General features: G+C 32.0%; 4 protein-coding genes and 1 non-coding gene across 5 annotated transcripts; 4 read left to right on the top strand and 1 right to left on the bottom strand.

Annotated features, from left to right (window-relative positions):
- Positions 1–508: 508 nt before the first annotated feature.
- Positions 509–1754, bottom strand: LOC108807814 (agamous-like MADS-box protein AGL75). The gene has a single exon (XM_018580056.2). It carries the CDS (start codon positions 1640–1642, stop codon positions 623–625), a length of 1020 nt encoding a protein of 339 aa, XP_018435558.2. The 5' UTR covers positions 1643–1754; the 3' UTR covers positions 509–622.
- Positions 1755–5257: 3503 nt separating this feature from the next.
- On the top strand, positions 5258–7498 carry LOC108809377 (transcription factor bHLH99). The gene is given in 3 exon segments (XM_018581524.2): positions 5258–6253; positions 6779–7150; positions 7289–7498. Coding segments are annotated over 3 exon segments (774 nt in total). The 5' UTR covers positions 5258–5941; the 3' UTR covers positions 7379–7498.
- Positions 7499–12189: 4691 nt separating this feature from the next.
- On the top strand, positions 12190–14507 carry LOC108813103 (homeobox-leucine zipper protein ATHB-5). The gene is made up of 3 exons (XM_018585548.2): positions 12190–12604; positions 13031–13443; positions 13789–14507. Exons 1-3 carry the CDS (start codon positions 12538–12540, stop codon positions 14245–14247), a joined length of 939 nt encoding a protein of 312 aa, XP_018441050.2. The 5' UTR covers positions 12190–12537; the 3' UTR covers positions 14248–14507.
- Positions 14508–19563: 5056 nt separating this feature from the next.
- Positions 19564–19648, top strand: TRNAM-CAU (transfer RNA methionine (anticodon CAU)). The gene is given in 2 exon segments: positions 19564–19601; positions 19613–19648. It is a non-coding gene; the product is annotated as a tRNA-Met (tRNA).
- Positions 19649–20980: 1332 nt separating this feature from the next.
- On the top strand, positions 20981–21587 carry LOC108809278 (uncharacterized). The gene has a single exon (XM_018581421.2). It carries the CDS (start codon positions 20988–20990, stop codon positions 21435–21437), a length of 450 nt encoding a protein of 149 aa, XP_018436923.1. The 5' UTR covers positions 20981–20987; the 3' UTR covers positions 21438–21587.
- The last annotated feature ends 301 nt before the right edge of the window (positions 21588–21888 follow it).

Genomic DNA, 21888 nt, shown 5'->3' on the forward strand with positions numbered 1-21888 from the left:
TTCCTTTATTAACAATTATATCAATATAAAATGAGTTTACATGAAACTGATCCGACGTGGATTTTCATTTAGATTTTCATTTAGGTTGTTCAAACTAGTACAATTAGAATTTTTTTTTTTTGTAAAACATTTTTTTTACCTGGTTGAATCCATGAAAGTCGTAAATCCGCGGATGAATTTTTTTTCAAGGACATTCAAATGATTCCTGAATCATGGATCTATATTTGTATTAGGTGAACAGAACATTGTGACTTAGTTTCACATAACAGGATGATTGAATCTGAAATGTGTTAGTGTACCAGACCTGTCCACTGACACTTGACCACAAGGCCCGTTCAATTAGAAATTAATTCTCATAAATTATATGAAATTGGCGGTCATAGAATATTTAGATAATCTTTTTGGTAATTATAGTATTATAATAAATTTGCATTACAAAAATGAATAAACATATTAAAATTCAAGAAAAACTAAAAAATCAAAACAAAAATCTCCACTAATATATCTATTTTGCTATTATAATTATAGATTCAAAGATAAAACTCTAGCAGGAGGAACCTAGATGAAGAAACAACCCTTCACTTCTTCACCGTCGACTCTCAAGGAGGTAACTACTTCAACTTCAAAGACAGCTTGAGTTGTCAGGAATAAGGTTAATGTTAGGAATGGTTTGGTGTATAGATGGTAGAGATGTCTGAAGCTGAGGGCTATCAGCATAGGCTAAAAACAAATTTGGAAAATCTTGGGAGAACTTATGTCTACCGACCATATCATCTTTAGGGTTCTTCTGGAGATCAAAAGATAACTCCTTTGGAATTGTGTTTAAGGGGCAAGGATGTAGTAGAACGTTGCTGTTGCTGGTGTTATTCATCATACACATGTTACGCTCCTGCTGCTTCATAAACTGATTCTTCAACCTAGATTCTTGTACTGAAAGTAAAGCTGGGTGATCTTGCGTGTTAGCGACGCAAGGATCATAATGCTTCTGTTGCTGCATCCTCAAGTAATTTTGGTAATTGATGAGTTGGTTGGAATGTGCTGCAGAGAGTGGGAGCTCTGAGAGAGTTGCATCGTCATGGTTATACAGATACAGAGAGCACTGGCTAGAGTTCAAGGGTTGTACTGTCTGATAGTGATCATGACGATGCTTGGTCAAATTCTGATGAACCAAGTTTGTGCTCTTCTGTTTCTGCACCTGGAGAACACGAATCCTTTCCTCCATGCTAGAGAGAGTCCCTTGTAAGGACAGAATCAGTTGACGGAGTTGGTCGGGAGAGTAATGATCAAGAGCTGGATACCATTCTGGATACTTGACGTTCTCAAACTCTCTCTTTGTCTTCTTCTTCTTCTTCTTATTGTCCTTCAAGTTCTTATCGTTGTCTAACTTGCCCTCCAAGAAATCACGAAGATTATAGCTGTTCTTGCGTTTTGTAGCCGCCTTATACTTTAAGGCCATGTCTTTCACTACCTCTTTCTCCTTAGGCCATGTCTTCAACTCGCCGTTTGGTCCGTAATAGATGACGCTAACCGCAACTCGACAAAGGATAGAAAGCTCCGAAGCTTTTTTGTAGATGGTCTTTAGTCTATTGTTCAAACTGGTTGCAGCAAGTGAGTTAGAAGAGGACGACGAAGAGGCTCGCATGGTGAGTTTTCTTGATCCGCTAAGAAACTAGGGGTTTCTCTCTCTCAAGACAACACACGAACAAAAAGAATAATGAAAGTAAGAGAAACTTTGTGAGGTTGAATATGTTATATATAGGTTTCTTGGCTGAAACACAAGCGTGTCTCTCTCATCATTGTTAAATAGCAAACTCGATGTTTTATTTCCATATTTACTACGTATTTCCTTAATTAATCTCTCGATCGTATAGAAGTATATTTCCTTAACTAATATTTTCATTTTATAGAAGAATATTTCCTTAATTAGCCTCTTGGTTGTATAGAAGAACATTTCCTTAATTAATCTCTTGAAGATATAGAATAAAAAGGAAACTTTTATTCGTATTTTAGATCCTTTTTAAACAAATTACAACAAATATTTAAAGAAAAATAAAACTCAATCTAAACAAAAAGAGCTACCGAAAATCAAGTTGTCTTGGTCTAATGGTAAGAAGTTTACAGCTGTGAGTACCGTCCTAACTTCAAGTTCCCTTGGCCACCCGGCTGTTTTAAATGACAAGAATACAAGGTACTGAGAGGAGAGATTGAAAAGTATTGAGTGTTTTTTTTTTTAAACTAAGGAGTTATATAAAACTAGGGGTTTGCCGGCGCTACGCGCCGGTTTTGCTAATATTGTTATAATTTGATTATAGTTTTATTATTTAGAACATTTCTCAACAGTATTTTAGAAAACAAAATATGTATATGATTTTATGGAATTTATTAATTTGATTGTAGTCTTTACAAAGTTACCATGAAAGAAATTTAAGTTTAAATATATGCATGAGAGTTTGAAAGTGTAATAGCTGAATTGTTTATTATTTAATTGAAACTTATTAATTTAAATTATGATTTAGAAAATTTATAAATATGGACTTCATCTTACAATGATTATATTAAATTAGAGTTTATACATATATATTTATATGTATATATACATATATATATTATGTTGTGAAAATATTACTTTTCACATTATATATATATATATCAATAATTAGATATGATAGTAAAGATGCCTAAAAACTTAAATTGATAAATCTATGCTAGTTATATAAACTGCATTTTTATTTATCTTTTATTTTGCGTCATCTCATTTGGAATAAGATGATTTTTTGTCACGTTTTATACTATCAGCTTTGTATTTGTTCGGTTCAACTTGGGTTACTCTTCAGTTATCGGCGAAAATGGAACCAAACCGATAACCCAAAGTAAATGAAATTGATTTTGTTTTTGGCTAGATCCATAACTGAACCGATATTCTTACTTCAGATCGGGTTCGGGTTTGAGATTTATGCCCAGACCTAGTTTTGTATATTGGGATGATGGGGAGGTGTTATAATAGTTTGATGCTTTGGACTTTTCTAAGTTGATTTCTATGAATTATATTTTGTGAGCGGTGCTTATGATGGAAATTTCAAATAATCACAGGTGTTATATTAACCGCTAGTTTCTTCTCGCTCTGGATTTGTCAAATTAAGAAGTTGTGACTATATCGATTTAACCAATCAGATGTATATTGATCGTAAAGATACATTCGAAGTTGGTACAGTGTATTTTTAATCCTAAATCTTAGTATTAAATTTTTAAAACTTTTGATATTTATTGTTGTTGAGTAAATTTTTTTGGATGATGTAATTATGTGGTCATCTCTATTTGTTAAGAACATTATTTAATGTTTTTATTATGTTATATCGTAATAGGTTATAGGTTAATATATTTTGTGTTTGTGTTTTTCAATAATATGTTTTGTATATAATAGTAAAGTCTCTGATGTAAAACATATTAAATTTCAATAACTTTGCATTTGTTGTTTTAAGATTAACAGTTTAACGTTATAAATTGTATTTTATTTTTTATTTGAATATAAATATTTTATTTGTTGTTGAATATTTTATATGAATTGCATTTTTGTAAGATTTTTATTGGCATTCTTTATAAGATTTCTTGATGGCATTCGTGAACTCCCATAACTCCTCTACTTTCTTAAGATTGCGTGTTTTCCAGAGACGGAAAAGACGTGTAACCACCATCTGAGAGCAACAACCGAACTTCAACTTAGAAAGAAGGATGTAGGATGAAACCATTGTGGCGGCATATGTGTGTAAGGAAGCAGAAGGTTGAATCTGGTGAAGCAGGAAAAATTTGATTATTTGCATTCCTATTTATTAGCATCTATGAAATTAGGAAAAAAAGTTTTTAAAATCAACGTCATGAGAGATATCTTCAATGAAAGAGTTAATGGCCAGACTTGATGAGCATGTTTTAGTGACACGGAAACGTTATAATTCAGTAAAAGTTTTGCAGGTGGAACATAGATATGAATACACGATAACAGTAAAAAAAAAAGTATGTAAAATATTAGGCTTGGTTGTCAAAAATTTTGGAATTGGGTCTCAACATCTTAATTAAATAAATTTGCATATAAATAATTTTAATGACTCAATATAAAAAGAATTAAATGATGATGACACATGGCATTTTTCTCCCTATGGAGATAAAAAATCTATATTATTAAAAGAGAAGTACACATATAGAATACTCCTTAGTTTTCAGTGTTATTTACATTTCCATGCCACTAACATTAAATATTATTTCATATTTTAATGTTGTCTTTTCCACTTTGATTAATGTATTTTTCAAAATTAAATTTGAATTAAATACACAATTAAATAATACTTCTTATTTTAATGCTTTGTCTTTTCCACTTACATTAATTTGTTTTCTAAAATTAAACTTGAATTAAATACACTTCATTAATTTCTCAATTAAATCAATATCAAATCCAAAAAATATATTTTTATTGGACAAACAATTCATGGAAATTATAATATCAACTCTTCATTGAACAAATCTGAATGAAAAAAATATTACCAAATTTGAACTGAAACTAGATAATATCCAAACGGATTTACCATTTTGGTATCTAGAGAACCATAACTAAACCTTATCCGAACGAAATATTTCGGATATTCGAATGTATTTAAATCATATATATATACTTCAATATGTTAGCTATTTTTTGAGTTAATATCCAAGATATAAGCTATTTTAAGTTGTTTAAAATATTTGAAATATAAAACATAGTCATAAGTAAACATCTAAAGTTGATAAACAATAATCAAAACACCAGAAATACTTAAAATATATATTTATTCTTCATCCAAATATTCAAGTTAAATTTATTTTAATTTTTAATTTAGGTAATTTAGCTTATATTATTCAAATTACATGTTATTTTTTAGATTTAAGGATATTTAAAGATATATAAATTTTGAAAATTTTAAAATAATTTAAACGGGTTATCAAACCCGCAAAGATCCAAATCAAACTAGAACCAAAGTTTATAAATACCCGAATAGAGCTAGAATCTTTAAACTCGAAAATCTCAAACCCGAATAGATTTTAACCGAATTCGAGTGGATACTCAAATACTCATTCCTAGCTTAGTCAATACAACGATCAAATATTATAAATATACTATTTAGTATAAATAAATAAAAACTAGAGCTGAAAATTAGTATCCGTGCGGTCGCACGGGTCAAGATCTAGTTCTACTTTATTATATAAGATGAGTATGTCCTTATATATGTGTTCTCTACATGTATTAGTCAAACGTACAAGATTCGGGAAGAATAATAAAAGGTTTCCTGACGAATACAGAACGCGTAAAATGTGCCAAAACTAAGATAGAATAATGGGTGTTCATACCGATAATGAAACTGCACCAATTATCAAGTACCCTTTTTTAAACCGTGAATGTGTGAAGTGTGAACCCCAAAACCAGCATTGAAATTAGGTCGTTAATTACTGATAATTACACGAGTGTAGGGTCGTTTTGTCTGAAGATCACCAATTAGTAAACGCCAGCTATAAATATTTATTACTAAAACACTTCTCAGATTATTTAATATTTATAAGTTCAATATCTACTCTCTAGCTAGGGATACATCTCTTACATAAACTCTGAGAAAACTTGTTACTATATCCATACAAGATTATTAGATATCCTCTAGCTTAACTTTATGCATCAACCTCCCAACTTTTGTGTTCGTTTAGTTTGATTGACAAAGAGAGAGAGAGAGAGAGAGAGAGAGAGAGAGAGAGAGAGAGAGAGAGAGAGAGAGAGAAGAGAGAGAGAGAGAGAGAGAGAGAGAGAGAGAGAGAGAGAGAGAGAGAGAGAGAGAGAGAGAGAGAGAGAGAGAGAGAGAGAGAGAGAGAGAGAGAGAGAGAGTGAGTGAGAGAGAGAGAGAGAGAGAGTGAGAGAGAGAGAGAGAGTATTATGATATTTCAACAAGCGTATCCATATGACTTCTCACTCGATAAAACATCATCAAGCTACGAAGTCTTGGATTACAACATAGCCGAGCAACAATCTCTTTCAACGGAAAATCTATCTTCTGTACAAGCACGAGGTGGCTTTGGTCAAGAACCGCCACGGAAGAAGAGGAAGAGGAGGAGAAGTGAACAAAGGATAGAAGAGAAAGAGAACCAAAGGATGAATCACATCGCTGTCGAGCGTAACCGGAGAAGACAGATGAATCATTTTCTCTCCATTCTCAAAGCTATGATGCCTCTCTCTTATTCTCAGCGTGTAAGATTATCTCTTTTTAACAATTCCACACATATATATAGCTCCAGTATGGTTTAATAGTTATATGTTGGGTGTATAAGACATCAGCAATTTAGATTATATTCTGTTACAAGTGATAATATATATCAAGTACATATGTTTAGACAAGTTATATTATCAAGTACATATGTTTAGACAAGTTATATTATCAAGTACATATGTTTAGACAACCAATAAAAACACGGCGTCAATTTTTTCCCCCTTTTGGAAACTTACTTCCATTATTTTTACAATTTAAAATACTCTATACAAAAATATACTGGAAATTGAAAGATATTGATCAAAGAAAAGAAAAGGAAATTGAAAGATGTTATTTATTTTTTTTGATCAATTTGAAAGATGTTATTATCTTCTAAAACTTTGAAATATAGTTAACTTTTTATTTAAAATATTAACAATTTGTTTTCTTTATTTTATATAGTTTTGGTTAGATAGATAGTATTAGTAACGTAACCCAATTATTTGTCTTTTTGCTTTTGTTAATAGAGTGACCAAGCATCAATCATAGAGGGGACTATAAACTATCTAAAGAAGCAAGAACAACTTCTTCAATCATCTGAGGCCTAATTAAAACCCACAAAACCCCATCAACTGACGAACATATTCTCCGACTTCTTCAACTTCCCTCAATACTCCACCGCCAACGCCTCGAGCCGCCACCACCACAACGGACTTGCGGTGGTTGCTGAGGTGGAAGTTACTATGGTCGAAATGCATGCTAACATTAAAGTGTTAACAAAGACACGCCCAAGATTGTTGTTCAAGATGATCAATGAGTTTGACTCCTTAGGTTTAATTATATTTCATCTCAACCTCACAGCTTCAAATAACATGTCTCTTTTCACTTTTAGCGTCAAGGTAAATTGTTTTCTTCCTCATTTTGGGGGAAATTCATATTATTAATTAATGATTAACATTGATTATATTCAGGCTTAATCAACTATATATGATAAAAATACATATCTAATTATGTACGTTATTATTCTTCTGGATTAGGTAGACGAAGACTGTCACTTAACGACTACAGCTAATGAGGTTGCACATGCGGTGCATGAAGTCGTTAGCAGAATTCACAAGGAACACTGACCTTTTTGGTAAAGGCCAAAAGAGAAGAAAAATGAACTCTGTTTACGTTAACTTTGGAATTGTATCTTCTATAAATTTATTATAGATTATATTTCTGGTTTATCTATCTCAATTTACACACGGAGAATTTGAAAAGAAAAAAAAACTTGCGTATACAATACGTAAAGAAAGTTTCATATTTACACTAAATATACATGTCAGTACGTCACCAGTGTTTTTTTAAGCCTAGTAAGGTTTACAAGATAGCCTTTTTCTCAAGCAAAAAATAGGCCTTCAAACTTAGAAGAGTTTAACGGGACGTGGGTTAAATATTCAATTTGTGATAGCTGGATCTTGATTCGTCGAGAATTAACGGTAACATTATAGAAAGGTCGACTGCAATCAGTATTCAGTAAAACTAGATCAAGAACGAGTCTCTTTCAGCTCTTCTGCCATTAAACGACAAACTTGAAGAATTTATTCAATATAAACAAATCGTACATTTCATTTTTCGTTTATACATTTCGTATTAATGGTATTGCCATATGGGTAAATGTTGCAATCTGAAAAAGAAGTCATTTGAAGAAAAGGAATTTGGTAAAAGTAAAAAACAAAAGCAAAGAATAAAGGTATTTGGTAAAGTTAACTTTTGCATATTTTTTTATAGATCTAGAAATACATGTTTCTTATATGATGGGTTGAAAGACGGTATATTCAGGTTTTTGTTTTTTTTTTCTTTCTAAAGTTATATTATCGATCGTTGGTGTCGTAGTCAATGTTCTAGAAGACAAAAAACATCAAGAATTCAGTGGGATTAGTTGCTTTCATAGGATAACCAGCTCATCAACTAAACTATGTATATAAGAATATTTAATTCTTGATTTATAGTAGGAACACCAATCCTCTTTTACTTTAGGCTTTTCCATTTAAAGATTTTAGAAGGATACATACGAAATCATCATGTTAACTACATACACATGAATATACACTCTCTTCTTTTTCTGGTAAGAAGAAGAAAAACATACGAAATCACAAATTATCATACTATTATGATAGAGTTAGCAAATCAAAACAACTGTGTTAAAACATCCACAAGTCTGCTTCCGGTTTCCTTTTCTTTATGAATAAATTTATCAAAATCATATGTATCAATTCACTTGGTACTACTACCTCTGTAAATAACATTTTGTAGCAAATGGACAATATCGTTACAGAGACAGCTATCTCATCAAAGCTATGTCGCCTTTCCCATTACCCGATTTTTAAAATATTCTGCAGCTTGTGAATATTATTTGTACACCACACTCACTCTCCTTGTCTATAACATTATAAATCACACTAAAATACATACATGTTTGTGTGTGTGTGCAACTATTAATCTATAAATGTGTATACATTATCGGATAACGAGCAACAAAAAATATCATCATAGCATACTACTTTTTGAGACGTCGCATTACATTTTTTTTTTGTAACTGAGGTTAGACATATATGATGGGGTTTTAAACTTTTATTTTATTTAAACTTTCTGCTTTTTTTTTGAATTACGGTTTTAGACTTTCCACAATACGTAATCTAAATATGACAACAGAAAACGATACTTTTCAAAGACAAATAACACACTATTACTAGTATATATAAGTTACTTGTGCATCGAATTCACAATATATAATAAAAATGCTGACCCACATTGATACCTATTAAAATCTTGCGGGTTAAAGCAAATCAATTTGCATGGCCACCTACTGGACCGACTTCAACTTTTATATAATATTTCGTTACGAGTATCTGCTGTATATAACACCCATGACCCATGTCTATATTGTATTAATATGAATGGTTGGCCCAGCGTATTAATACTACGATTGATTATGACATTTTAATAGAAAAATACCAACTCTATTGTAGAGAGTCGATTTCGACCATAGTCTCTAATTTACTTTTTACCGTATCATCAACCAGCCCAAACTAATAAACAAGTAATACTACGATTGATTATGACATTTTAATAGAAAAATACCAAACTCTACTGTAGAGAGTCCATTTCGACCGAGCTTTAATAGTATCTAATTTACTTTGTACCATATCATCAACCCGCCCAAACAAATAAACAAGTGACAACCAAGTAGTCAATTCTACTCCCTCCGTTTCTTAATATAGTATTTTGATTGAATGCATAAAGATTAAGAAATTTACATTCTTCTAAAAATCATTCTTAAAGATATAATTTTAAAATCATTCAACCAATTATAAAAAGAATGTAAAATTTTATTGGTTGAACAGTATTCAATAAAGTTAAAGTTAACTTTAAAAATCTCAAAACATCTTATATTTTGAAATAACATAAACCTTCTAAAATACGTCATCCGTTTCAAAAAAAATGAATATTCTAGAGAAAAATTTTGTTTTAAAAATATATATTTTTATATTTCCAATACAATGTTTGTTAATTAATAATGAAAAATTGTGAAATTCAAAAACAATAATTGCATTTTGCAAAGTCTTATTGGTTTTAAAATAAAGGAAATATAAACTTATAGAAAACTATGATTTATAACTAAGTTTTAATATGTATTATTAAAAATTGTGAAAATTCTAAAAATATATTATTTTGAAACAGAAGGAGTATCATATAATTTTAAACGGAAATAATATTGTTTTGAAATGAATTTGCTGATGTATCATTCTCTTCACAATTTTAGATTTAGTCATATTTTATGCCCAACTATAAATATTAATAAATAATTTTATCTGATATGTTATTATTATCTTGAGTATAATTAAAAATCTAACGATAATATCATAATTAATTTATATTTATATTTTCTTTAGTAATATTAAAATATTTACATATATGTTTATATTATATTTTGTTTAGTACCATTAAACTGATTTTATTTTAATATATATCACATAAGATGGAAAGAATCATTTATCTTTTAAGATAAATTTCTCATGACAATCAAAATCACTTATTGTGGTAGTTACTGAAAAAATGGCAAAAAAGTCAAAAATATGTACACTCTTATTTGCAAAATGATTTATTGCTCTCAGTTTTAAGTTAGAGTGTTTAAAGTCTTTATTACCCTTAAAATAATTAAATTAGATTTGTAAATATATAATTACTCATAAATTAAAAATAAATATTCATTAATTTGATAATTATCATTATCTAAAAAATTATATATTATGTTATCCAAAAATATTTTACATCATAATATTTAAAAAATAAATATAAATTCATGTATATATGAATATTTTCATGTTTTTTACATAATTAAATATATTTTATTAAAATGAAAAAATTATCGTCTATAAACAATTTCATATATAACTAATTATTAATTATTCAACAACATGAAAAAATTTGTTTTATTGGTTTTTGAATTGATAATATATCTACTTACAATTTTCTTAAAATTATTAAGCTACAAATGCGGACAAAACATCTAGTTAATTCATAATATTTAAGAAGTCCATAATTTTGTTAATATCTTTTTAATACAGTGTAACAGTTTAGCTTTAACTATTGCATTACTAAGTGGTAATTATGGAGTAGATATGATTTCTCAAATTAAGTTAGAACCACTGTTAGCTAAGTTTATCAATCACAATCTATACTATTAAAACAGTATTGATTTTTTGAAAATAATATTTAGTATTAAAACAGTATGACTATTTGAAAGTAATATTTAGCCATACCATATGTTATTAATATGTCACTGAACATATATCATTAGTCTCACTAAAGGTAACTACATAAAAATAATATCATCCTAATATTTATGTTTACAAATAATATTCTAATCAATCTTATAAAATTGTTTCCAAAATATTTAAAAATCTTGAATCCCATTTTTGTTATGGTTTTAGTTAACTACAAAGTATTTGAACTGCAACATCAAGATATATAACTGAAAAAAAGATTTTCATTAGTTAAAATTATTTTAAACTAAGGGTCTGACTGGTTTAACCGCAGCGGTTGCATTTGCGGTTGCGGGAGTTTACGGGTGCGGGTGGTTGCGGTTTCAAGCGTTTTCTAGAGATCTGTACGACTGGTACAGCGGTTAGTAATTGTTGCGTTTGCGGGACTCTTATGACTGGTAAACTACCAAACGCAACATCTTTTAAATAATAAATTAATAATATATACATTTTATATAATTATAAAAAATATAAAAATTATAAAAATATAATAAATATAAAATTTATATTTATAAAATCATATTATTAAATTTTAAAAATTTATAGAAAATATTTTGGTTTGAAAATTTTATAATATAAATTAAAATATAATATGTATACATTTTACAATATCTATTATTTCAATTTAAAAAATTTATTGGATATTTTTAGTATTATTTTTATTTATATTGTTTTTAAAGAAAAAAAATTTATCCTCCTGCAACCCCCGCAACCGCAAACATTAGTTGGAACCAGTTTTTGATTTTAAGAGGTTCGGAGCGGTTTGAAGCGATTTGTAACGTTTTCTATGATTATTTCGAAACGCCATGGTAACGGAGAAACCAGTCATGCCCTTGGGTTGTTTTCTTTTACGAAAAAACGGTGGAAGGTGGAAACTAATGATTACCGTCTAGTTTAATGAATCTTTAGAATTCGATGCCGGCTAAAAATGTAGCCAAGCTGGAAAACAGCATAAACTCATCAAGATCCTGGATCAGACTCTCATGAATAAACCGGCTCATTGTAAATTATTTTTACTAAAATTTTATATTACTATTAAAATAAAAACTCCAACCAAAAATTCTTGAAACAACTCAAGATATCCAACACTTTTCCCTAGGGTTAAATTGTCTTCTTATTTAAAACCCGGAGAGGGACCGTGAGACCATCTCCCTCTCTCCCACTCTCTGTTCTCTTTTCCTCTTTATTGTAAATTCCAATTTATATATTTTCCCGATCAAGAAAATTCGATGATCTAAGAGTAACTTTTTTCTTGGAAGGTGTTAGATGAATACGTAAAATTAGTTAACTCTAATCATGGATAATAGCAGAAACAGCGCAAAAATCTTTGGGAGATGATCGTATCTTCGAGCAATATGTATTGGTCGTAGATAGATCCTCATCGTTCGTTAGGTTACTACTCAATCCGATCTAGGCCCTCTAAACGTTCTACCTTCTGAAGTTGTTCTTGATCTCAATAGTTCCGACCAAACAAGATGAAGAGATCACGTGGAAGCTCCGATTCCTTATCCGGTTTCTTACCAATTTGCCACTCTACATCAGGTAAAACGAAAAACAAAAAAGATTCTTGTTTCTTTGAATAACCATGTTGGCTATATACAGTATATCTGTTATAATGAGGTTACCGTCAATTATCTTATTAAGGATTTTTTTTTTTGAAATTGCAGTTCTGTATAGGATATTGATGTTGATTTGTGATTTGATTAACTAGTAGTAATTGAAATGTAAAATTAGCTAGAGGTACAAGTCAGAGTTTTTATTTATAATTAATTTAGTAGTAGTATTTAAAACTAGCAAAGATGTGCTTTCTGACAATTCATATTATCGAGACATTATCCTGTCAGGTTTTTTGAAATTTAGTGTAATCATTTATGACATCATATAAATATTCCAAATTTGATTTAAATTATCCGTTCAGATTAATATAGACGTTTTTAATGCATTACCGTGATTACTGATTTTTATCAGACAAACAACTAAGTCCACGACCAACAGCCACCGGATTTCTCTATCCCGGCGCCGGAGACTACTCCCAGATGTTCGACGGTCTAGAAGAAGACGGAAGTCTAGAAGACATCGGCGTGGGACACGCGTCGTCTACGGCGGCAGCGGAGAAAAAACGGCGGTTGAGTGTAACGCAAGTGAAAGCGTTAGAAAAGAATTTCGAGATTGATAACAAGTTAGAGCCTGAGAGGAAAGTGAAGCTGGCTCAAGAGCTTGGGCTGCAACCTCGACAAGTGGCGATATGGTTTCAGAACCGCCGTGCTCGGTGGAAGACAAAGCAGCTCGAACGCGATTACGGCGTTCTCAAGTCAAATTTTGACTCACTCAAACGCAGCCGCGACTCGCTTCAACGTGATAACGATTCCCTCCTTGCAGAGGTATAACGCTGTTTTAAAAAATTTAACACGCACAAACGCATGTTATGATGTGATTTTAACTAAATAATCCATTTATAATTCAGTTAATATAAGAAATAAACGATTAAGACATTAAAATATCATTTAAAATGTACATATACTAAAAATAAAATAAAATAAAAAACAAGTAAAGGTTTTGATTATTAGTTTACAATTGAGTATATATTAATAAAAATTTATAGTTTCTTGAAAATAAACTCAGAATTTCACATTTATTGATTAAACTACACGAATTAGAATAATAATAACGACAAAACTCTACAACAAAAAAAAACTTATGATTATTTAAATATTACACTTGCGCAGATTAAAGAGCTAAGAGCAAAACTTGACGGGGAAGGAACCGGCGTAAACAATGGTAACGCGGTGACAGAAGAAACCGGCGTTGTAAAAGTGCTTGAGACGGTCGCGTATCAGACGGTGATTGCTAATAACGAAGTCTTAGAGCTAAGCCAGCGTCCTCCGCCACATATTCCTACAGAAGCTCAGGCATCGGAGCTAGCATACGAGATGTTTAGCATTTTCCCACGTACCGAAAGCTTCAGAGAAGATCCTGCCGATAGTAGCGACTCGAGCGCTGTTTTGAACGAAGATTATAGTCCCACGGCGGCGGCGGCTGCGGCAGCGGTTGAAATGTCCACGATGGGATGTTTTGGCCAGTTTGTGAAAATGGAAGAGCATGAGGATCTTTTTAGTGGAGAGGAAGCTTGCAAGTTGTTTGCGGATAATGAGCAGTGGTTTTGCTCCGGTCAGTGGAGTTCCTAAAGCTAAAAGACATGATGCTGAGGATAAAACTGAAACTAAGGAACAATGAGGGTTGTTTGTGAAAACATTGATCAAGGGAAATGAAGCGAGCAGATAAAAAGATTAAAACCTAAAATTGCATGCACTTCCAAGTCAAGGTTAATTAAGAGATTATGTGAAGATGAAATTGTTTTGGAAGTTTATATAATTTACTTGGATTAATTGCGTTGAATGTAGTAATAAAAACTTTAGACTCCGAAGGTTTCTAGAGATTCCGAGCAGCCAAAGTTACGACTATTCTCTTTTGTTTTGTTTGGTTCTCGTCGTCCGTTAATGACTAGCAATGGCATGTAAACGATCAGTACTTAAATGGTGAGTATTGTGACAAGAGTTTCGACATATTAATATGTTCATTGATTAATCTATTTGTGAGTCCTTATTTACAACTTTTGATTTTAATTACTTAAGTGCCTTGTTTGTAAAGGAATTAGTAAACAATGTTACAACATGCTCCATCAGTTTCAAAATATGCATATTTTAGAGAAAATATTTGTTTCAAAAAAATACATTTTTATATTTTCAATGTAATTTTTGTCAACCTATAATAAAAATCGTGAAGTTTAAAAATATTAATTGTATTTTGTAAAGTTTTATTAGTTTAGAAATATAGAAAATATATAATTTCATAAAACTGTGCATTTATTACTAAATTCTAATATATTTTATTAAAAAACTTAAAATTTTAAAATAGTATTATTTTGAACAGAAAAAGTATATAGCAAAAAAAAAAACAATCTTACAACATTCAAAACAACGTTCAGAATCATGCAAAGATTTTTTAATTCTTTTGGAAAATTTCTGAGTAATGGAGAAAAAAACATTAAAAGCCGAGCCACCTAATTGGATCACCCTAAATATCCGTGTTTGTTTCTAGCCGTTCCTTTTTCTCCTTTTGTTACTTGCTTTTTGTAATCTAAAGCATCTTTTGAGCTTTGTTTGCTTAGAAAATTAGAAATACAAACTCGAATATTAATTCAAAATATCCAAACAGAGATTTCATCCGCTGATGTTCCCATGGAGGTATATCTATGATTATTTGGTAACGAACTTACGTGTACTGTTAATATATGTATCACTAGTCAAGTTTTTTCACTATCTCACCGTTCTAAAGTTATGATATTAACTGGTGGTATATAACATACAGTTATAAAATATCAGTGCAACTCCACGTCTATCGGTTCGTTCTTAGTATTCACCCAAGAGGGCAAGAATAATTTTTATAGTATTAAATTCGTGTGGTGGAGTGTATTTTTCACTTTATCTATCGACGATGTTTTCTGAAATTAATATTTTATCAATTGAAAAGTTTGAATTTTCGTAGTAAATAAAAATATAAATAAATACTGAAAATTTCAGACATGACGAAGTGGAGAGATGCACATGGGATTCTGTTCAACCAGTTTCAGAAAATATTTGTTTTGTGAGTTTTTAATCTCCATGCGGCGATCCGTATTCTGACTCCGAATCTCAGAACATGTTAGCCGTACACGTGTAGATCTACAAGAGATCTTCTCTTATCAAAGGTGTTAGATTTTTAGAGAAGGCCAAAAGACTTAAAGCCAAGGTAGGGGCTACCCAAAAGATAGTGGACCCCGCAAGACTTTTGCTCTCTCCCTTTCAGACAAAGACAATGGTGGAGGAGCATGTGATGTGGGACCTGCTTTACATCGAGCACGTCACTTTACCGCCGTCGCGTCACCGTTTAAATCACACGTATATCTCGCAGAGTCCTCCCTCTCTGTTCTTTTGATATAGATTCTTTGCACGGTAATGGTTATATATGCACGTGTATCATCGTTATTTACCGCCGTCAAAATAGTATTATTTTGGTCAACAAAAAAAGTATTCAAAAACTAGCTTGATTACAAAAGTTAAAATGGGGATAATTGTTCTGTGAAACTTTTCAATATGTAAAAGAGTAAGGATGCACTCTCGTTAAAGGAAGCGAAAAGATGCTGGCCAGCAAGAACTACCAATCAAAGTTTTTTTCTAAATTTATAGTTATAAAGTATTGATCTAGATATTTCGGTAGAACTACAAATCAAAACTTTATAATAAACAAATAAAACTATGATGTATGTATGTACCAAAGGGAAAATACAAATCAGACATCTTCTCTCTATAAAAAAACAAACGCTCCGCCGAGATTAGATTTTCCGGCCGACAGGGTGGACGCCTTTAGCCGCCGTCGGTCCGGATTTTTTTTGCCTTTTTTTTGTTTATTCTGTTTTTTCGTTTCTAATCTTGTATAGGACTTTTATTTTTGCTTCCGGCGATGCACTCTACTCGCGGTGGTCGGTTGAACCTTGTTGACTCAGGTGAACGGTCGGTTTAAGTTTGGAGTCGTCTGATCTCTTTCCGTTGACGGTGGCTCTAGAAGGTTTTTGTTTCCGGGGTTGGTTTCAAGTTGAACCGTGAGACGGTTGGATGTGTCTTCTCGTCTTCTCGATTTCGGTTCGGTGGAAACGGGTGAGATCTCGTGTGACGATGAAATTACTCGATGATCGAAGGAATCGAAGGCGGAGAAGATTTGGTGTTACAGTCGTGAGCGGCGTCTGAAGGCTCGGGATGAGATCTCGAATTAAGATTCGATGGAGACTCTCTGCAAAACAGGCTCAGATGCGTAAGGTGTGAGGAGTAGATTCCGGTAGGCTCCGGCGAATCGAAGGTGTCGGTTTGCGGACTCCGGCGGTGGAATAGAGCGGTGGCGGTCGCAACGATGTATCTGCGACGCGTGTCTCCTCATAGTCGAGGTTTCGACACGTGTTCGTCTCGTTAGATGCATAGACCGTGTTTCAGCTTGGTGGGGCATGGTCGGCCCTTTTTATTTTTTAATCAGTTTGCCTGTTTCGGTTAATGGACTTATGTAATGTCTAATATGAGCCTTGGTTTTGTACTTTGGGCCTTGGACCTTCATATTAAATAAATCAATATTAGACGGAGAAAAAAATAGACATTGACTTAATTAAGCTATGTTCAGAAAACAAAATAAAAGAGTTACACTTTAAAAAAAAAGAGTTACACGATCTACGGTTTATTATTTTTTGTCTATACTTTTCAACAACACAGTTATCTTCTTCTTTTTTGTAACATAGTTATCAATTCAATTTTTTTTGTTTTAATACCATTTCGAGAAGAAAATGAATTTATAAGTGTTTCATGTATAGGAAGAGATTTGGTAATTTGCTACCAGAGTTTTAATTTACTGCAGTAATGTTTATTTTAAAGTAATGTTGAATTTTACTTTAAATATTGAAATCAGCTCATTTTATAAACTCAAATGGGGGTATACATTAATAATTTAGGATCATTCCCTATTTCCCTGAAAACATAAACAAATAAAAGTTGTTCACGTCGACTTCCACTGTCAATCATCTTTTTAACCTAAAATATACGCACTATAATCCTTGAAACAAATTAAAAGTATTATGAACGTAACTATAATTGGCCGTCTGTTAATCAATGGATTATATTATAACCAAAGGAATAATCGATCATTAGCTAACACTTGGGGTGACATGCTCCACTCTGTCAAAACAACTCTGACAATGTTGTAGTATATTGGGCATCTTTGCCTTTTCTCCCACTGAATTAATGACAAACCAACTGCTGAATCATATAAACGTATTCGCCTTTTTAATTTCTTTTGATTATGAGATAAACTTATGTAATTCAACGTATAAACAGAAATGTTTATTGTTTTGGTGCTTACGGTATACATAACATGATAATGGTGTCGTAAAAAAAAACATGATAATGGTATATATGTATATAATAAAATAATAATTAAGTAAATGAAAAGATTCTGATTTTGGTCGAGAACTTTGTGAAATGCCAACTTGATGCTGCCCAAGTTCCCAACCATGCATGTGCACTTATATATGCTGTATCCACATATATATTCTGATATAAATATTCGATGACAGGAAGAAAATCAATATTATACTATATGAGACTGAGATCTAATATGTGAAAAACGAAAGTTCACGTAACGATATCTCCTAGTTTTGTTATTATTATTTTTATTTTCTTGTAACTGGTAGTTTTGTTATTTTGAAACCAATTTTTCTAATTGGTAATCGATTTGTATTTGATCATTTGTCGCAAAAGAAAAGATAATTTGTATGATTTATAAAACAACAGTGTTTGTTTGTCCGAAGCTTTACAAACATGTAGTCTATATATTGGTGAATTCAAGATCAAGAACGACAACATTTCTATTATATATTTTTGCCAAAAATCATTGTCCTTTATGAACATAATGTTGCTTACAGAATTAGCAAATACTCTTGGAGGCCATAACGAGAGGTTAGTTGGGGTCAAACTCGGCTTGTCATTTCACGAAGCTGGACCCTCGTTTTACTCTCCAGCCAATTTTGACTCATCCTGTCACGTAAGCAGCAGTAGCATCTTCGCCCTTTCCATGTGCTTTGGAGTTAATTAAAAGAAAAATCGCGACTCCATCCATCCACCGGCTCGGCTAAATTGCATGTACCAACATGACTTTCTTATTATTTGGACAATCCAAATGATTTTAATCAGTAGTTTTCAAATCGAAACCTAAAAAGTGTAGTTGGAATATATGCAGCTGCTATACAAATATCTGAGAGTTAGAGAGAATAAAACTTTCTGGTTAGGAAAAGAAAAAAGAAAAAAACTTCCTGGTTAGGATTTTAAAATATGGTTTTTGATCAATAGAATTGTTCAGTAAATTAACTATCGATACTTAATATTCACCATTTCTATCACTGAAATATGCACATTTTTATGTCAGTATCTCACTAATCGTTAGTAATTAACTGGTCATCATATATATAAGTATTACTTTGCAGGTGAATAATCGAGGTCCCAATTCCCATTATAAATTCTTTGCAGACCTTAATTATATGTTATAGTATAGCCTTTAACTAACGGTTAGGTTGTGATTCAAAAAAGAAAAACCTAACGGTTAGGTTAAGAAATGATACTCTACTAGTAAACTACAAACACCCTTCTAGTTAGTATCTTTATCAACTTATTTACTTTGCTATGCAAGTTAGACTCTAACTAATTATTTATCTTCGGTGTTCCTTTTTCCTATGATCGTCTCTATCACTAGCTTTTCTGAACGTGATTGTATGATTAGTATAGCAAGCCCGCTGGTTCATTTTTGACGAATTGCACTTGAGATCTAATCACTTACATATTTACTAAATGTTTGGTTTCATTGTGTATCTCATTCTCACCTGTTTTATTCACAAGGAAATTCATGGATGGTAGCTTTGTCAAGGGCAACATGGGGTGGTGGCGCAGTTGGCTAGCGCGTAGGTCTCATAGCTATTGAGTGATCCTGAGGTCGAGAGTTCGAGCTTCTCTCACCCCATAATATTTTTACAATCACTATTTACCTTACTTGGGCTTAATGGGCCTCTATAGTTTTCCGAAAAACTCACAACTCGGTAATGACTAACGAGCCATGTTTTCTCCTTTAAATAGGTGAGCCGCGACATGTGTAGATACCTCCATTGTAGAACAATGTATTTTCTTAAAGAGGTGAATAAAAAGATGATCATCTAATATTTATTGAAGGGTCACCGAATAAATATTGTTTTCCGGAACAAGATGTTCTGGTCCAAAGGAAATCATTCATTCCCACGATCACGAAACCGTACGAACTTCTAGAAATTTTGCTTTCCTCGATATTTCAATTCCCATAAAATCTAATTAAGGTCATTCCATGATTACAGTCTCACGTGTGCATGGAACTGAAGTATACGCAGCCTGAGTATACGGCGTACCTTATTCAATAAAACAAACAAAAACACACATAAATCAACAAATAAAAACACTAATTAAGACGTACGTAGTCGAAACCGCACGAGTGCGCTTTTGGTTTTACGCGTGACAAACGAGTCCGGACTCCGGGACCTAGTACACCGGCCACGGTCGACGTCAAATGATGCCTAACAGAGCCTTGGATGGGGTCAGAGCTAACAGTTATGGACATGTTAAGTGTTTGTTAAAACCACAACCGTCCATCGCTATCACCCTTTCACTGCGTTTCTTTTGTTGACTTGACCCTCTTCATATCTCCTCTACTTTGCGACTTTTGTGTGTAGGAAAAAAGGTTTAGGTATTATTAATGTCACGGGTTGTGACTACTTCTATCACCCATTCTATGAATCTGACAATCTGTGATCTTAATTCATCAAACTAACTGCACAAAGAAATCTATGGGCAATTCCGTTAATTTTAAAATAAAATGGAACGAACTCAAAGATTTTTATCACTAATTAAATTGAAATGAAATCAAATATTTTTTTTAATCTAAATTTTAAAAGAGCTAAATTAAGTTCCAAATTTAGGTATCTTCTTTTCATACATGTGGATTCTGGATGGATTTTTATCTCTTAATAAATCAAAATTAACTTAAAAATAGATTGAAGAATCGTTTTCTTTCCAGTGATGATAGATAATGTTCAGATTTTATGGGATAAATACAACCATGCCCTACAATTTGACTAAAAAGAAAATGATTTCCTTCCTTAAAAATTAAATTATTAAAGTAAACAAAATCTATAATTATAATTTATTGACATAAAAATAAATACGATATTATTAGCTAATGGCAACATGCATGTTGGTACGCACGTGCGCATGCGCGTGTGTATGTATATATATATGTACTACGTTGTAGAACCTCTGAGCAGGAGGAGAAAAAAATGGACTGCAGAAAACACGAGCACCAAGGCAACAGAGGAGTATGCGCATGTTGCTTACGAGAAAGACTCTCTTTATTACCCGATACGACGTCGTACTACACCATAAACCTATCTAGTTCCTCAACCACCACCATTTCTCCGGTTAAGGAATACCACCGACGGTCCGGTTCGATGACGATGATGTCGTTCGCCGTGAGGGAAGCGTTGAGTGGTAAGCTGATCAAAGAGAGTTTAGGTGGAGGAGGGCTAAAGAAAAGCAGATCTATGGCTCATGTTCCGAGTCATGATCCATATAATAATATCGTTGGTGATTCTAGTAGGAGTAAGAAGTTGAAATCCACCAAGGCTAAGGTGAGTGGATTTTGGAGGAAGTTGTTTCATTTGAAAGGGAAAGGCGGTGGCGCCGACGTCGGAGGAGGATTGGTTGCTTCACGGCAAAGAGTGTATTAGAGATTTTATTTTATTTTGTTCTTGTTGTTATGTGTACATATCAGAAAAGGTCAAATGGAGCCGAAAATGATATGAGAACTACTAACAGTCTTCTAAATATTGGTTTTTGTCATTGCTGCAAACCGAATATAAACGAAACATTTTATTAAATATCTATTCTGTTAAAATGGTCTAATCAGTCAAAAGAAAAACCAGTAATAGTTTCTTAGAAATTGTCTAGTTATCGCCATTCCATTTTTTGGAACATTGAAAATTAGAAATTAGTTTGAATTATTACGGTTTGTATTCAATTTTGACCGAAGATACTACGTAAAGCTATGAAGTTTCTTGAGATTTGACCAACCAATCCTGTGATCTTTTATCATATCTTGAAGTATTTATTTTATCTATTTGCAAGCCACCTAATGATTTATCTTACGTGACATTCTTTCTTTATTGGTAACATATCTCA

Source organism: Raphanus sativus, chromosome 6 (genome assembly GCF_000801105.2).
Source record: "Raphanus sativus cultivar WK10039 chromosome 6, ASM80110v3, whole genome shotgun sequence".
NCBI classification, from domain to species: Eukaryota; Viridiplantae; Streptophyta; class Magnoliopsida; order Brassicales; family Brassicaceae; genus Raphanus; species Raphanus sativus.